Source organism: Chiloscyllium plagiosum, unplaced genomic scaffold (genome assembly GCF_037043375.1).
Source record: "Chiloscyllium plagiosum isolate Xiang-an unplaced genomic scaffold, Cpla_swu_hap1 HiC_scaffold_35, whole genome shotgun sequence".
NCBI lineage: Eukaryota > Metazoa > Chordata > Chondrichthyes > Orectolobiformes > Hemiscylliidae > Chiloscyllium > Chiloscyllium plagiosum.
The window spans coordinates 33,927,474-33,945,119 of NW_028270173.1; the positions used below are offsets into that span (position 1 = coordinate 33,927,474).

General features: G+C 40.6%; 1 protein-coding gene across 1 annotated transcript; it reads left to right on the forward strand.

Moving 5' to 3' along the window:
- The first annotated feature begins 40 nt into the window (after window positions 1-40).
- Window positions 41-16,805, forward strand: LOC148140627 (uncharacterized). Its single transcript, XM_087978973.1, has 2 exons — window positions 41-110; window positions 15,910-16,805. The coding sequence occupies exons 1-2, from the start codon at window positions 41-43 to the stop codon at window positions 16,803-16,805; spliced, it is 966 nt and encodes a 321-aa protein (XP_087835099.1).
- Window positions 16,806-17,646: the final 841 nt, after the last annotated feature.

A 17,646-nucleotide genomic window follows, 5' to 3' on the forward strand; every position in this document is an offset into this window, starting at 1 on the left:
AGTGTAATCTATGACGATAGTACTGCCGTTCTCTCAGAAGATGGAGCAGCCCATAATTATACAAGTAGAAAATATTTACTACCCTATTCTTGCAATAGTTGGAATTCCTGGTAAGCTGTTGATAGTCAATTCATGTTCCTCATTAAGCCTGTTTAAACGTGTTAACGTTCTTGCTGGGGCTGATGCATTGCTTCTTCTCGGTAAGCATATTTTGTTTTACTTTAGTAAGTGTAATACAATGCGCTTGGCAACAGTCAAATGACGCTGAAAACTTGAAGTTTATGAGTCGGATATGCACAGAGAAAGGTTTCAGCTCAAGATCAGCTTTAAAACAGTACAATAGACCAACAATTCTAATTCTGTTTCGCTTTAAGCAGATGTTGGCTAAGTCGTGTTTCCTCTTTAGTCGTTTCCAAAGCAGAACAAAGGCTTTACAGGAGAGATTAAAAAAATTGAATCAAATAATTTCGTTTCGGTTTGCCTCTTGTTCAAAACTCGGAACTGATGAACAGCGGGGAGAAAGTGAGGACTGCAGATGCTGGAGATCAGATCTGAAAAATGTGTTGCTGGAAAAGCGCAGCAGGTCAGGCAGCATCTAAGGAGCAGGAGAATCGACGTTTCGGGCATAAGCCCTTCTTCAGGAATGAACAACTGATGAACAGCGTTTGATCATGTTAAAATCGTGACAGCTATGTCAAATGTGAGACTGAATTATGGCTCAGTTTATACCTGACATTTCATTATTGTCCAAAGCAGCGATATTGCCGTTTTGCTCAATATGCATGCTGCAAGGTAGATGTAAAGCTATCAGTTGATCCCCACTGAAACCAGGAACACGTCAATGTGTCCACTGATAGTCATTAAAACTCAGCCAGACTTTGCTAAAGAATTGTGCTTATTTTCCCATCTGGCAAACTTGGAACTATTTGAGAAACTAATCTGTATACTCTGTACTCTAATTCGTCAGTCTTACACTAGCCCGGAAGAAGCTTGCCCTGAACCTACTGCTGTATGCCTTCAACCTTTTTGCATGTTCTGCATGAGGGAACAGGTTGGAGGCGATCATTACCAGAGTTTGATGGGTTTCAAATAAGTTAATAGCCTTTCCGCAGAAATGAGCCATGCAAATGGAGTCTATGAATGGAAAGGTGGCTTGCATGATTTTGTGGGCTGTGCACACAATCTTGTGTAGTTACTTACGGTTCTGGGCATTTGTCATACCTGGCACCCAGACATCATGATGTCAACTGTGCATCTGTAAAAATTGGTGAATTTCCTTATGGTTCACCAAATTTCAGGTGGGAAAATAAATACAATTCTCTAGCATCGCCTTGCTGAGTTTTAATGACAATCAGTGGACATATTGACGTGTTCCTGGTTTCAGTGGGGATCGACTTACAGCTTTACATCTACCTTGCAGAATGCATATTGGGCAAAAGGCAATATCGCTGCTTTGGTGAGGGATGAAATGTCAGGTGTAAACTGAGCTTTAATTCAGTGTGTCACATTTGACATAGCTGTCATGATTTGAACATGATCAAATGCTGTTCATTTCATCAGTTCCGAGTTTTGAACAAGAGGCAAACTTAAATGAAAAAAGGTGTTGTTGTGTCTTCTTGACAGTTTCATCTACGTGGGAAGTCCAGGATTGTTGGTTATCGTCACTCTGAGAAACTTGAGGGTTTCCACCCTTTCAATCTCAACTCCGTTGATGTAGTTGAGGGTGTATTCTCTTTCTTTTAGTTTGAAGTTAGAAATCAGTTCTTTCGTCTTCCAATTGTGAGAGAGAAATTGCACCATCGCCTTTATGTATTTTGGCTCGTCATTGTTAGATATCCTGGATCTGTCGTGCTGGAAGAGCACAGCAATTCAGGCAGCATCCGACGAGCAGCAGCTCGTCAGATGCAGCCTGAATTGCTGTGCTATTCCAGCACCACTGATCCAGAATCTGGTTTCCAGAATCTGCAGTCATTGTTTTTACTACATTGTTAGATATCCGCCCTACTACAGTGGTCTCCTAAGCAATCTTGTAGATGGCGCTCTTTAGAATTTGGAAAAACACTCTTGAGTGCACAGGGAGTACAACAGGAGGCTGAGGATGCATCATACGGAGCACTTGTATTATAGTGCAGGAGGTGTAGATACCTAACTTTACTAATTGCACTTTGTGGTTGAGAAAGCTGAAGATCCGATTGCAGAGAGTGGAACAAAATCCAGGGTTTCAGAGTTTTGAGATCCGTCTAGGGAGGACACTGGTATTCAGAACTGCGCTGTAACCGAGGGCAGGAGTCTGATGTCGGTCTTCTGTTATCCAGATTTTCTGGGAATGAGTGCAGGACTAGTGATATGACATCCAGCGTGGATCTGTTACGTTAGTAGGCATTTTTTCAGAGAATAATCCAAGCTGAGAGACGTAATTTCATATGGGCCATGACCAGGCTTTTGAAGCACTGCATCAGTATGGAGATCAGAACCACTGATGGGAGTCATTCAGGAACGTTGCAGGTGCTTTCTTAGATCGCAGTACAATGATGGACTTCTTGAAACAGGTCAGTAGTTTGTCTTGAATGAGGGAAAGTTTGAAGATGTCGGTGAATGCCTCTGCCAGTTGGTCCGGACAGGTTGTGAGTGCTTGTCTGAGGACACAGTACAAGCTTATCGCTTTCATTGGGTTGACTCTCAGGTTGACCAATCTGACGTCTGCAGCAGTGAAAGTGGGCACAGGTGTATCTGGGGGTGTTGGGACTGGTGTCACCGCGCCGCTGGTATTCTGGTGAAACTGAGCAGAGTAACCCCGAGTGTATTCGGGAGGGATGCACCTTTGTCCAGTATCTTGCTCTGCTTGATTTTGTAACCCATAATGTTGTTGAGAACGTGCTATAGGTGTCCGAAGTCTGTTTTGTTGGTTTGGGCCTCTAACTTAATCGAGTATTGTCTCTTACCATCCATGATGGGTTTTAGGAGTTCATATCTGCATTTTGTATATCTGTCTGGCTCGTCTGATTTGAATTTTGCACGTTTGATGTTCAGTAGGGAGTGGATTTTCTGGTTCATCCAATGTTTCCGGTTGGGAAGCAAATGAGTTGCATCCTTTCACACACAGTCCTCCATGCAGTTGCTAATCAAGTCCGTCACAGTGGCGGGGTACTCATGTGTGTTTTCTGAGTAATTGAACACATACCAGTTCACTGATTTCAAGCAGCACCAGAGACGGTCTTCCACACCTTTGAACCAGCATTACACTTCTTTTTGTGAAGGGTCCTCCAATTCCACTTTCTTTTTTTAAGCTAGAAGGAGAAACATGGCATTGCTATCGGATTTTTCACAGTTGTCACGTGGGATGGAATGGTAGTTGCTTTTGATGTTTGTGCAGCCATGGACCGGATTGTTCGGTACTTCGGTGGTGCTGGAGATGAGTTTGTGTTTTTTTGGCCGTACCTCCTGACATTGGCTTGGTTGAGTTCGTCAGCAACAATGAATATGGCCTCAGGTAAACGCTTCTCTAGAGTGTAAATTCTGTCTAGTGCATTATTCGTATCCATGTGAGTTCGTATCTGGACTGCCATAAATAGCGGAGGTTCATTCTCGTGGTGGACAAAAGGGACAGCACTTTAGTAAAATGCATTCTAGGTTCAGGAAACAATAACTTACGAGGTTCGCTAAGTTCAAACACAAGAATATCTTAATCAGGAATAATACCCCATTGCCCTTTTGCCCTACCAAAGGATGCAGTAAAATCTATGTGATGCATGGAGAACTGGTCAGCTTATAGGGTGCAGTCACAAATTGCAAAGTCTCCATGAAATGGAGCGTACAACAGTGCCTCAGTTCCCTCTGATTGGTAAGTCTAGGTCTGAGCTCATCCATTTTGCTTTCGATAGTGTTAACATTTGTTGGGAGTATGCAGTGGACGGCGTTCTTGAAGGTGCACTATTTCAAACTCACTTTCAAGCCAACACGTTTTCCACGATTGCTTTATCAGAGCAGTCCCTGAAGTAGGTAGTGCTAGCCTGCTGCTCATCACTGTACGTAATGAAACAAAACGAACAGAAATTAGAATACCTGATAACTTACTCTAAACAAACTCGACTTAATGGTGCTGTTCCAAAAACACACACATCCCTCAGCACTAACAGTAAAACATGACACGGTCTTACAATTTGCAAGGTCAAATATAATTCCAGCAGCTTGGTTCACACATCCCCTGCTGTAACGAATTCAAAAAGCCTTGGCTGCCACGACTGACCACCCCCCACCTTTCATTAAAAAAGTTATTACTAAAACATGAAACCCTTTCGCCTGTGTTTCATCTGTTTAGGGTTAAAGAAAAAAGGCCACCAATAAACCATTCATCTCTGAACCAACTCAAACGCTTTGCAGCTTGGGCTGTTTTAATCCCCTCTGAAAAATATCAAGGACACTATAACTTTGAGAAAAGGAATTAACGGAAAGAAAAAGACAAACTTTGTTAGACCTCCCCCTTAATTAAAGAATGAATTATCAATATCCAAAGATGGATTCAATTTTAAAACGCCTTAAAATTTTTGATTAGTACTCTCAAATACACATATACGTTATACTGACTACATACATGCAAAAAGGCAAAACTACAGTCGGATTCACTCTGTGGTACACCCACCACGAAATGTCTATGTTTCTCACTTGACTCTCTATTGCCAATCACGTTTTCTCGGTCTGCCGTACGCACAATGTTCAAATTGAATGGCTGTAACAACACGCTTCTTCTAAACAGTCTGGCAGTTTTGTACTTAAATTTCTCCACAGAGAACTCTGGGTTATGATCAGTATGTACGATTGTCTCAGATGTATTACTGGGAACGTAAACACTGAAATATTGCAGGGCCAGCACCAAGCTTAAAGTCTTTTACTCAATTGTCAAATATTTATACTAATTAACATGCAATTTCCTGGAGAAATACCCAGTTGGTATTCTTAACTTCTCATCGTCTTCCTACAGGAGCACAGCACCGACACCCATATCACTGGCATTGATAGCTACCTTGAAAGGCTTTGTGTTATCAGGTCTGGTTAATGCCGATGCAGTGGCTAATACAGTTTTCAGGCGGTCAAACGCCTACTGACAGTCCGGTATTCACTGAAACTTCTTGCCTTTCTTTAGTGATACAGGGACTGGCGGGGAAACACTGCTAAAACTCGGCACAAACTTTCGATAAAATCCACTCAATCCCAAGGAACAGTAGTGCAGCTCTTTTTGATGATAGAGTGGGAAATTCCGTTTTCACATCCCATCAGGACATTTGTCCATGTCCAATAACAGTCCAGGAAGGTGACGTGGGCTTTGGCAAATTCATTTTCAGCTCAATTTTCCACCAAGCCTGCCTTCGGATGTTGATCAAACAAGTCCAGTATTTGTTGCACATGTTCCTTCCATGAGTGACTAAAAAGGACCGGGTCATCAATGTACACAACACAGTTGGGTCAACCAGCAATGATCTTATTAGTTGGCACTGAAATGTAGCTGGAGCATCTTTCATACAAAAGGCATGACGTTAAACTGATACAGTCCATTTGGCATTATGAAAACTGAAATTGCCGTTGCTCTTTTTGACAGGGTTTGCCTGACTGTAGTCTCTGAGCAAGTCCAACTAGACATGTAAATTTCTTGCCCCACCTTTTCAACACAGTCTTCCAACCAAGGAATTGGATACACATCAGTCTTTGTAACTGGGTTGACTTTGCACTATTCCACACATAACCATTGGGTGCTATGTGGTTTTGGCACCATTACTATGGTTGAGCTCCAGTCACTGTAACTCAATTCGATTATGTCATCTTGGAGCATGCCTTTCTGAACCTGCGTCAACTTTAGAGGGTTATGCCTATAAGGATGTTGCTTAATCGGAAAAGCATCTTCGATATCATGCACAATCAGTTGAGTACTTCCCAATTCATTTCTGCATAGCTCCCCATGTGATTGTAATAACTCTTCCAAGTCATTTCGATTTTTCTCAGGAAGGTAACACAATACATTCTCCCAATTTTTGACAATTTCCACATTGGGGAATGTCCAATTTAGAATACTCTGAACTAGTGTTTTGTTTTACTTCTGTGCTGTAATCACGAACACGATCTCCTCTTGCTTTCCTTCCATGTCTAAATACCTTTTGAACATATTCACATGACACACTCTGTGAGATTTCTTCCTGTCTAGAGTCCTCCTCAAGTAGTTAATCTCACTCGATTTACTTTCGATTTCATAAAGCCCACTAAACTTTGCTTTTAAAGCCTCACCTATTACTGGAAGTAACACTAATACCTTACATCCGAAAGCAAAATTGCAAATTTTTGATTTGTTATCCAATTCCTGTTTCTTTGAATGCTACGATGTGAGTTTTTTGTTTTGCTGTCTGGCCAACTCCCAACTCGATTTAATTGTTCACTAAAATTTGATGCATAATCAAAACGTGTGATCTCTGAATTTTAACCTCATGATTTCTCCTTAAGCAATTTTAATTGTCCTCTCATTTCATGCTCCAAAACTCTTTCGACTGGACTGAATTTGTTCGATTCAGTTCGTACATCTGTGATTGCAAAAAACACAAAAGGAAGTCCCTTATCCCAATGTTCTAGATAATCCCATCTCTAAGCCCTCAACATGGTCTTTAGTGATTGATGTAATCTTTCCAGTACTCCCTGCGATTCTGGATTGAATGCATTAGTTTTGAATTAACTTAAGCATGAACTGTCCATAAATTCCTTGAATAGTTTGGGTGTGAAGTTTGACCGTTGATCTGACGGTATCTCTATTGGTAGTCCGTATCTAGTAAAAAAAAATGAGGAATCCTCTACTTTTTGTTTTCGCTGTGATATTGTGTAATGGAATGGCCTCTGGAAATGTTGTTTATATATTCACTATTATTAACAATTATTGATTCCCACTTTTTGTTTGAGGTAGGTGACCTATGCAATCAAATAAGACTCTTGTAAAAGGTTTCTCAAGTGCTCGAATAGATATTAAATGTGTAGGTTTTAACACTGCCTCTGTAAAAACAATGACTGCAGATGCTGGAAACCAGATTCTGGATTAGAGGTTCTGGAAAAGCACAGCAGTTCGGGCAGCATCTGAGGAGCAGTAAAATCGACGTTCGGGCAAAAGCCCTTCATCAGGACTACAGGCAGAGGGCCTGAAGGGTACTCTGCCTGTATTCCTGATGAAGGGCTTTTGCCGGAAACGTCGATTTTACTGCTCCTCGGATGCTGCCCTAATATGGCCTATGGCTTTTCAATTACCTGCCATGTATTACACATCTGGCAAAATTCAACTACATCTTTCTGCAGTCCAGGCCAGTAAAAATGTCTTTGTATTTTAAACCTTTTTCTCCACACTCCTGACTGACCTCCAAGTTGTAGCTCATGCGCATCTTGCAACTCCTTCTTTCTATACACACTGACAATACAATCTGATGAATCTCTGTCCATTTCTCATCTGCGTGAATGTGTGATTGTCTCCATTTCCTCATTAAGACGTCATGTTTTCTGCTAATAACACGCAGGGTTACATTCAGACTCATTTACTGTGTATGCCTTTTGATAAAACTGCTTAAAATTTCATCTTTCTGCGTTAATCAATTAGGTCAAAGGAGCTAAAGATGCTTGCATGTTTACCTATTTGTTCCTATTCTGACACCACTTACAGACTGGATACAGTCTCGCTAATGTCACTTCAGCTTCCTTCTCTGTGGCCTTGGATCTCTCCTGCTTCAGCTTGTGAATTTGTGATCTCGTTTCAAAACAATCAGGGAATGTTCCTGTGTAAACATCCTGCATTGTTTTAGTTGCGACTCCAATGGCTTTTTAACTAGAGTAGGCAGCACGCCTTCTGTTGAATCAGCCATATCTTTTGTAAGGACAAATTGAATTACAGTGACTGGAGCTCAACCATAGTAATGGTGCCAAAACCACATAGCACCCAATGGTGTGGACTAGCGCAAAGTCAACCCAGTTACAGAGAGTTTGTACAGTACTCTTACCACAAATTCTCCACTTTTTTTTCTGGACGTCCTAGCTTCACTTTACATGATTGAATGCTCTTTGTCTCGCCATGAATTCCTGTATGCAGTACCTTTTTCTGGCAATAGTCCTTCAGAAGTACATATCACCTCATTCATGAGCATCACCGACTATAACCTCTTTATGTGCTACTCCTGATCTATATAAAAAAAACTTTCCCTTTGAAGGTATGTTTTTTTTATGCAGATCTGACACTTCCGCCTTAACCAACCTCTGATCAGCATGTGCACTCTGATACCGTTTTCTAGCGTCCACTGTACTTTCTGTTACCACTCCTATAAAACTTTCAGGCTAATCCTGCCTTCCCAAGTCTAGCTTTCCCGGACTGTTTCTACTCGACCAACGCTATGATTTCACGTGGCCTACTTTATTACCATGAAAATATCGGAGCTTTTTAATATCAGAACTTCTTTGTCTGCCTCAAGAGTATCCTTTTTACCCTGTGGTAAGGTCTTCTTATGATCTTCACAAAGATCTATGTTTGCGGTTCAAAGTCAGGATTTCTATTTTCCTTCACTTCTATCCCCCATGCATTAAAATTGATTCGGGAAATCAAACAGTGTTTCATGGACCAACTCATAGTCAACAGATACTTCAGCTGCTAACCTTGCTATTTTAACTTTCTACGCTTTCACAATGATCTTACCTTCAGCCTTAATCTCCAGCCTTTTATTCTGATTTCCATTTTTAAGTGTCAATATCTGAAGCTCAAATTCTTTCATTTTTTTTTACTGTCTGCTAGAGCTGTTCGTTCTCTTTATTTTTCTTCTTCTAAAGCTCTTCGTTCGTTTTATTTTGATTTAAAATCGTAAATCAAACAGTTTCATTTCTGCTGCCCTTTCGTTCTCTCTCGCATCTAACTTAAGGTGCTTCATTTGCATTTGAATGCTGACCTTTTCTACAGATCCTGATGTTATGGATTAGTGGTGCTGGAAGAGCACAGCAGTTCAGGCAGTATCCAGGATTTTACTGCTCCTCGGTACTGCCTGAACTGCTGTGCTCTTCCAGCACCACTAATCCAGAATCTGGTTTCCAGCATCTGCAGTCATTGTTTTTACCTATATCCTGATGTTATTTCCAGCATATTTAAATACTGAGATACTGCCGAAATGATCTTACATTTCCTCACATTTGGAGGTTAATTCAACTCCAGTTGGTCTCTCAAATCCCGCAGTTTCGTCTTATTCCCCCAATTTCACTTCTTCCACATCCAGAAACATCTTGGTGACTGAAAGAGCCAATACTATTTGAGCTGTGTTGTACCACAATATCGATAACCGAAATAAAGACACTAATGCCCACTAGTCGCTGCTCAATTCACGCTAAGAAACCCAACCTGTTATGGACTAATACAGACCGCTGAAAACATTTTTTTTAAGCAGGTCGCCCAGACCGTAACTTTGCTACTTGTTTAGGTAGCTGTATCGTCGATATTCCCTGTGTAAACTAGTTGGGTCGAAACCAAGTTTTAAACAAACAAAATTTATTTACAAAGTTGGAGAATGAAACACAAAGAACACAAAAGAGCATGCCCGAAAACTCATCCTAAACAACCTCGACTTCATGATGATGTTCTGAAAACACACACATGATTTAGCACAAACAGGAAAACATGGCACAAGTTTACACTTTACAAGGAGAAAAAGAAGACAGCAGCTTGTTTCACACATTCCCTGCTGTAACTGAACCAAAAATAAAACCTCAGCTGCCAGGACTGGCAAACCTACATTTCATTATACAAGTTATTTCAAAAACATGAAAGCCTTTGGCCTGAGTTATCATCTGTATATGGATAAGCAAAAAGGTTTTCAATAAACGATTCGTCTCTGCGGAAACTCAACTGTCTCGGAGCCTGAGCTGTTTTATAATACCTCTGAAAAAGAAACTAAGGACGCAGTAATTTAAGGGAACAAAAAGAACAGCTTTGCAAAAAGGTCCAGCTCTGTGATACTGATCAATCTCACTTCCACTTCACTGCCCGTTCGCTTTAACTCCAGGTTCACATATTAAGTAAAAATATTCCTCTGATTTGAGATTTCTTTTAGGGATCATTCAGAGTGGCACCCAGTGTGTTCAGGTGCAGTTCAATGCCCAGTGAACTGCACATACGAAGTGTGTAGCACATTTCATGGCCAGACGACGGAAGCCATATTTAGTCTCTGCAATTCCGTGACGCCGTGCACCTGCACCATGCATCCCGAATGTGTCAACATTTGCGAAGGGAGCCTTGGACTGAGATATCGAGAGAAGGCTGTGTGATGTTATCTTGCTCCCCTTGTCTCAATTCAAACGCAGAGGCGTCTCCCCTTTCGAACAAACTGACCTCATCTAAATTTAAATGCTGAAAACTAAATCAAAAGTCTCTCAGCAGCAGGTGGCTATTCATATCATATGCCGATAGTGTCCCTTGAAGTATCTTTGTGCTCTGTCTTTCCACAATGCAGATTTGTCATTTCTGCAAAATTTCTAGAATCTCTGGTTGATTATTTGCTTGTTTACCCTTTCTCCTCAAGAAAGTGGTCCCTGAACGAAAAGAAATACTGTATTTCTGCCTTTTGCTTATCATTGCCCAATTTTATCCAAAGACTCCATATTTTCGTTTAACATGGTGCTTATCTTTCTATTAAACATTCGCCACTCAGGGCATCTCCTTTAACGGCCGCCTTTCAATTTGCCATCACAATTTTAGGCAACACTTGTCCTGCTCATTTTCCTTCTATTTTCTTCTCGACAGAACTTGGAGGTTGTGATTCCAGGTATGACATCAAAGAGACAGTTTCTAAGAGAAGGATGCTTGCGATGCAGAACCTGTTTCTCAGCTTTATTGCTTTTCTTTGTGATAAAAGTCAGATAACAACTGCGAATTCTGCACTAAATTGTTACATGCTATATTTGGACTTCAGTCACTAGAATAGACTTTACCTTGGCGCTGCCGTTCCCAGTTCATTTTGTTCAAAATATCGCTGTTTGATGATTTGAATTGTTCACTCTCTTGGGGCGTTCATGCTTCATCGAGGAATTCGAACGAAAAAGGCGAGTGCTGTTGGCGAGAGATAAATGCAGATACACGAAGCAGAAAGCAATTTCCTGCTGAAAGGATAGAATGGACAAAACTCATGAATTTTCAAATGAGCGTGTGATCATGTATTAGCAAATTCTGGATTAGTGGTGCTGGAAGAGCACAGCAGTTCAGGCAGCATCCGAGGAGCAGTCAAATCGACGTTTCGGGCAAAAGCCCTTCATCAGGAATCAACTGCTCCTCGGATGCTGCCTGAACTGCTGTGCTCTTCCAGCACCACTAATCCAGAATCTGGTTTCCAGTATCTGCAGTCATTGTTTTTACCATGTATTAGCAGAGTCTAGCAGCCTGTACACAACACATTTTACATGTTGGCTCAGACATTCTTTTCATTTCATACAATAAAGAACCTTACAGTGAGGATAGGTCATTTTCACCTAGATGCTGCGCCGAACTGTGGAACCAATCTGATGCTCAACGATCCTACACTATTCCATTTTCAATGGCAATTTAAAAGCCTTTAAAGTTGGCGAGTCTACTACTGAGTCTACTACACGTCCCTACTACTCTTCTAGTAAGGAACCTATCTCTGACATCTGTCCTATATTTATCACCCCTCAATTGAAAACTATGTCCCCTCGAGCTAGCCATGACCATGCGAGGGAAAAGGCTCGAACTGTCCACCCTATTTAACTTCTGATTATATTATATGTCTCAGTTAAGTCACATCTCAACTTTCTTGTCTCTAACGAAACGAGCCTCAAATCTTGCTGCCTTTCCTCAGAAGATCTTCCCTCCATAACAGGCAGCATCCTAGTAAATCTCTTCTGAACCATTTCCAAAGCCTCCACGTCCTTCCTATAGTGTGGTGAACAGAATTGTATGCAATACTTGAAGTACAACCACACCAGACGTATGTTCAGCTGACCTCATGACTATAAAACCCCATGCCTTACCAGTAAAAGCTAAAACATCGTATGCCTTCTTAACAACCATAGCAACCTGAATGTCAACTTTCAGGGATCTATGTACATGTACTTCGAGATCTCTCTGTTCATCTACACTACCAAGAATGTGACCATTATCTCAGTACTCTTTATACCTGTTGCTTCTTCTAAAGTGAATCACCTCACACTTTTCTGCATTAAACTCCATTTGCCTCTTCTCAGCTCAGCTCTGCATCTTCTCTGTACCCCTTGGTACCCCACAATATCCTTCGCCACTATCCATAACTCTGCCTACCTTAGTGTCATTCGCAAATTTACTAACCCATCCTTCTCCGCCCTCATCCAGATCATTTATTAAAATGACAATCAGCAGTACCCCCGCAAAACAGATCCTTGCGGCACACCACTAGTTACTGGACTCCAGGATGAACAATTCCCACCAACTACCACACTCTTTCTTTCAGGTAGCCAATGTTTGATCCAAACCGCTAAATCACCCATAATCCCATTCTTCCGTATTCTGTGCAATCGCCTACCATGGAGAATCTTTTCAAACGCCTTACTGAACTCCATATACACCGCATCAGATGCTTTACCCTCATCCACTTGTTTGGTCACCTTCTCGAGATCTCAATAAGGTTTGCAAGGCATGATCTACCTTTCAGAAAACTGCGTTGCCTATCCCGAATCAAAGATTTTCTTTCTCAATGATTATAAATCCTATGTTTTGTAAAATTTCCAACATTTTACCCACAACCGAAGTATGGTTCATTGGACTATCATTACCAGGGTTTTCTCTACTCCACTTCTTGAGTAAGCAGACAATTCCTGTAGACAATGACGACATAAAGATCAAAGCCAAAAGCTCTGCAATTTCCTCCCTGGCTTTCCAGTGAATGCTAGAATAAATCCTAACCAGCCCAGGAGACTTACGTATATTCACACTTTCCAGAATTGCTAACACCTCCTCCTTGTGAACTTCAATCCCATCTTGTCTAATAGCTTGTACCTCAATATTCTCCTCGATGACATTGTCTTCTACCCAGGGTGGAAACTGACGAATAATATTCATTTAACGCTTCTCCTATCTCCTCAGACTCCACGCACAACTTCACACTACAGTACTTTATTGCCCCCAATTTTATTAAGGGAAAAAGTGAGAACTGCAGATGCTGGAGATCAGAGCTGAAAAAATATGTTGCTGGAAAAGCGCAGCAGGTTAGGCAGCATCCAAGGAGCAGGAGAATCTATGTTTCGGGCACAAGCCTTTCAAGGGCTTATGCCCGAAACATCGATTCTGCTACTCCTTGGATGCTGCCTGACCTGCTGCGCTTTTCCAGCAACACATTTTTCCGCCCATTTTTATTAATTCATTCTTGCATTCCTGATGTACCTCAAAGTACTTTAATGTTATGTTAGGAACAAAAGAATGGCTCGAGTAAGATTAAGGAAAATCAAGAAAGTACTGGGAAGTTGTGCATGGAGTCAGAAGGGATAGGAGAAGCGCTAAATGAATATTTTTCGTCAGCATTCACAGTGCAAAGAGGCAATGCTGTCGAGGAGGAAACTGAGATGCAAGCTACTAGTCTAAATGGGATTGGGGCTCACAAGGAGAAGTTGTTAGCAATTCTGGGAAGTGTGAAAATACGTAAGGCCCCCAGGCCAGATGGTATTTATCCTAGGATTCTTTGGAGAGCAGGGGAGGAGATTTTAGAGCCTTTCAGTTTGATCTTTATGTCGCGATTGTCTACCAGAACAATGCCAGAAGACTGGAGGACAGCAAATATTGACGCCTTGTTCAAGAAGAGGAGTATAAACAACCCTGGTAGTGATAGATCAGTGACCCTTACTTCGGTTGTGGGTCAAGTGTTGGAAAGAACTCTCAGATGTAAGGCTTTTAATCATAAAGAAAGGAATTAATTTTCTTAGGAATAGATAACATGGCTTTGCGAAAGGTAGGTCGTACTTCACAAACTTTAATGAGTTATTTGAGAAGGTAACCAAACAGTTGGATGAGGGCAAAGCAGTTGATGTGGCAAATATAGATTTCAGTAAGGCGTTTGATAATTATCCCTACGGTAGGCTATTGCACAAAATGTGGAGGCATTGGGACTGAGGGTGATTTGACGGTTTAGGTCAGAAGTTGGGCAGCTGAAAGAATACAGAGGGCGGTGGTTGATGGCAAATGTTCATCCTAGCTTTCGGTTAGTAGTGGTTCTCATACCCAGCACCTGAACCTGAGCTACAAATCTTCTCCAAGATTACTAGTGGTGTACCGCAAGGATCTGCTTTGAGGCCACTGCTGATTGTCATTTTTATAATTGACCTGGATGTGACTGTAGAAGGATGGATTAGTAAATTTGAGGATGGCACTAAGGTCGGTGGAGTTGTGGAGAGTGCTGAAGGAATTTGCAGATTACAGAAGGGCATAGATAACCTGCAGAGCTTGGTTGAGAAGTGGTAAATGGGGTGTAATATGGAAAAATGTGAGGTGATTCGCTTTGGAAGGAGTAATAGGACCACAGTGTACTGGGCTAATTGTAAGATTCTTACTAAAGTGGATGAGCAGAGAGATCTGGTGTCAATGTACATTGCTCCCTGAAAGTTTCGAACCAGGTTGATAGTTTTGTTCAGAAGGTGTACGGTGTGTTAACTTTTATTTGGAAAGGGGTTGAGTTTCGGGGCCATGAGGACATGTTAAGCTGTACAAACCTTTGGTGCAGCAGCACTTGGAGTATTGCATACAGTATTGGTTGTCGCATTTTAGGAAGGATGCGAAAGCTTTGGAAAAGGAAAAGAAATTTACTAGGGTGTTGTCTGGTATGTTGTGAAAGTCGTCTGAAGAACGTTTGAATGACTTGAAGCTGTTTTCATTACTGAGAAGAAGGTTCAGACGTGACTTAATTGGGACATATGAGATGATAAATATATTGTGGACAGTGAGAACCTTCTTCATCAGATGTCGATGGCTAGCACCAGGGGGCATAGCTTTAAATTGAGGGGTGATAGATGTAGGACAGATGCCAGAAAGTAGTTTCTTTCTTCAAAGAGGTGTAAGAGCGTGGAACGACGTGCCTTCAACAGGACTGGACTCGCCAACTTTAAGTACATGTAAATGGTCATTGGACAGACGTACAGATTAAAATGGAATAGACGAGGTTAGGTGAGCTTCAGATTAGTTTCACAGGTCGGTGCAACATCGAGGGCCGAAGTGCCTGTACAGTATTGTAATGTTCTATGTTCATTATTATGCAGGTAGCCCAGACTGTAACCTTTTCTTATTTTGAATGTCGACTTGAAGAGTGAATTCCAATTGTGATATGACTGTTTGAACTACTGATTTTAACAGACATATCATCTATTTAAGCACTGCAATTGAAATAAAAGCAACGGAAATATGATTTTACAATAACTTAACTATTGGAAAACTTATTTGAATAAGCGATACTACACCCAATACCAATTAAATGTTTCAATACAGCAACGGCACATAAACTCACACTTCCAATCCAGGAGAAAAAACAAGACAAATTCCAGAGGATGTAGCAGCTTGGAATCATTCACTGACTCTTAAACGGTTCTGAGACCCCAGACAAATTCTGACATCTAAAAGTAAATAAACAATCTAGAAAGCTTGGTGTCTGTAAGCTGATCGCGAGCATTCAAGCTGTTTCCATTGTTCAACTTCGCAAAAAAAAACTTAAAGGCGTCATACGTTATTTACTTAAGCCGTCTTCAGCAGCAAATGTTGTACCTCTGCCTTTCCAACTTCCCTGCAAACAAAAAAATGCAAAACATCGATTTGTTTTTTTTGCTTAGAAAGTGAATGCATACTGATAACCCGATATTTATAAAATGTGTTATTAATTTCAGTTTTTTCCCTCTTTTCAGCTAATCTGTTAACAATTGTGATTCTTTCACGAGACCGTTGTGACCTTTCGAAATGCATCACCCGATACCTGATAGCGATGTCATCAGCGGATTTATCTGTCCTGATATTTGAAGTACTGCTGTATGAGGTTAAAGATGCCTACTTTCCGCATTCCTTTCTCAACTTTACCCCTGTTTGTTGCCTTAACCTTGCACTGCTTTTCGCTTCTGTTGATTGTTCTGTCTGGTTGACTGTGGCATTCACTTTTGATCGATTTGTGGCCATTTGTTGTCAGAAATTACGAAGGAAATATTGCAGCACTAAAACTGCATATGTGGTTATAGCTATTGTTTGTACCCTAAGTGTTTTAGAAAGTGTTCCAATCTACTTCACCTATGAGCCTCGAGAGATAATTAACAATCTTCCATGGTCATGTTATGTAAAAGCAAGCTTCTATTCTTCACCCATATGGATCACGTTTTTGTGGCTTGAAACTGTTTTAACTCCATTTGCACCATTTATATTAATATTGCTGCTAAACATAATGACTATTAGACGCATCATACAGGCGAATAGATCGAGAAAGGGACTGCGTGGAAACAATGGCAATGCAAACGACCGTGACATTGAAACGGACAACCGCAGAAAATCAATAATTCTGTTGCTGGCCATATCTGGCAATTTTATTCTTTTATGGATTGTAACATCCATATCAAACTTATGTGTACAATTTACGGATGCAACATTTTTAGAAGCAAATTACAATGATCCTTTTACCATTCTCGAACAGACTGGATATATACTTCGGACATTGAGTTGCTGCACAAACACATTCATTTATGCAATTTCACAGAGTAAATTCAGAGATGAATTGAAAAGTATGATTAAATATCCTTTGAGTCTAATACTGCAATAAATTTTGTAATTTAAATAAATTTCAAAATTGAATGCCATCTTTATGGAATAGTGAAACGAAACACTGAGGAAAATGTATGTGCAATGGGCAGGTTTCTCCTCCCTTAAAGTAAAAGAGACATTGCGGAATGTAATTTGCCAAGCAATAGTTAATTGTTTCAAATCTATGGTAAGCTTTAGTTCAACGATTTAACAAAAATCTCGAATTGCATTATTCCAACAATAATACTACGGGCTTCAGTTGACAATTACATGAATACAACACCTTTCAAAATTGTATCTTCTCCATGCCAATATTTGGAAATGCTTTTGTTCAACCACAACTAGACATCTACCTGTTCTGATTAATAAAGAAAGTTTGTGATATTTCAAACTCGATTATCTATTCTCGTGACAACATGACCAGGATAGCTGCACACATTCACAATTTTCTTTAGAAAAACAGATATAAGCTTTTCTCTGACTGCTAAACATTGCATGGAATGAGCATTGAACATTTCGATCCCCAGTACGTTCCACCATGCTTTGAATTCATAGATGATCTCGATTATATTCATGTCCTGTATCTCTGAATGCCCCAGTGTGGCAATTGTAAAGCAATTCTACCTTTAAGTTGCAATGTCTTCATCATTCAATTAGCTTTTGGACGAATATTAACAAACCTGGGTGAGGCTGTGTACAAGTTATTACGTTTCCTAACTAGGATAACATTTTTAAATACATTTTTTTCTTTTAAGGTCGATGGCTTTGTATTGAACACCAAGCTAACATAGCTCATTTCGATCTGTCCACACCATAAGTATCTTGTCATGATTTGGAATGTTTACACAATCTCTGTTAGG

What these genes read in the sequence shown, in the direction of transcription:
- LOC148140627 (XM_087978973.1), top strand. Translation starts at nt 41, where the DNA reads ATGGAGCAGCCCATAATTATACAAGTAGAAAATATTTACTACCCTATT. An exon ending in TGCAATAGTTGGAATTCCTG is followed by an intron (nt 111 to 15,909) that starts GTAAGCTGTTGA and finishes CCCTCTTTTCAG; the next exon opens with CTAATCTGTTAACAATTGTG.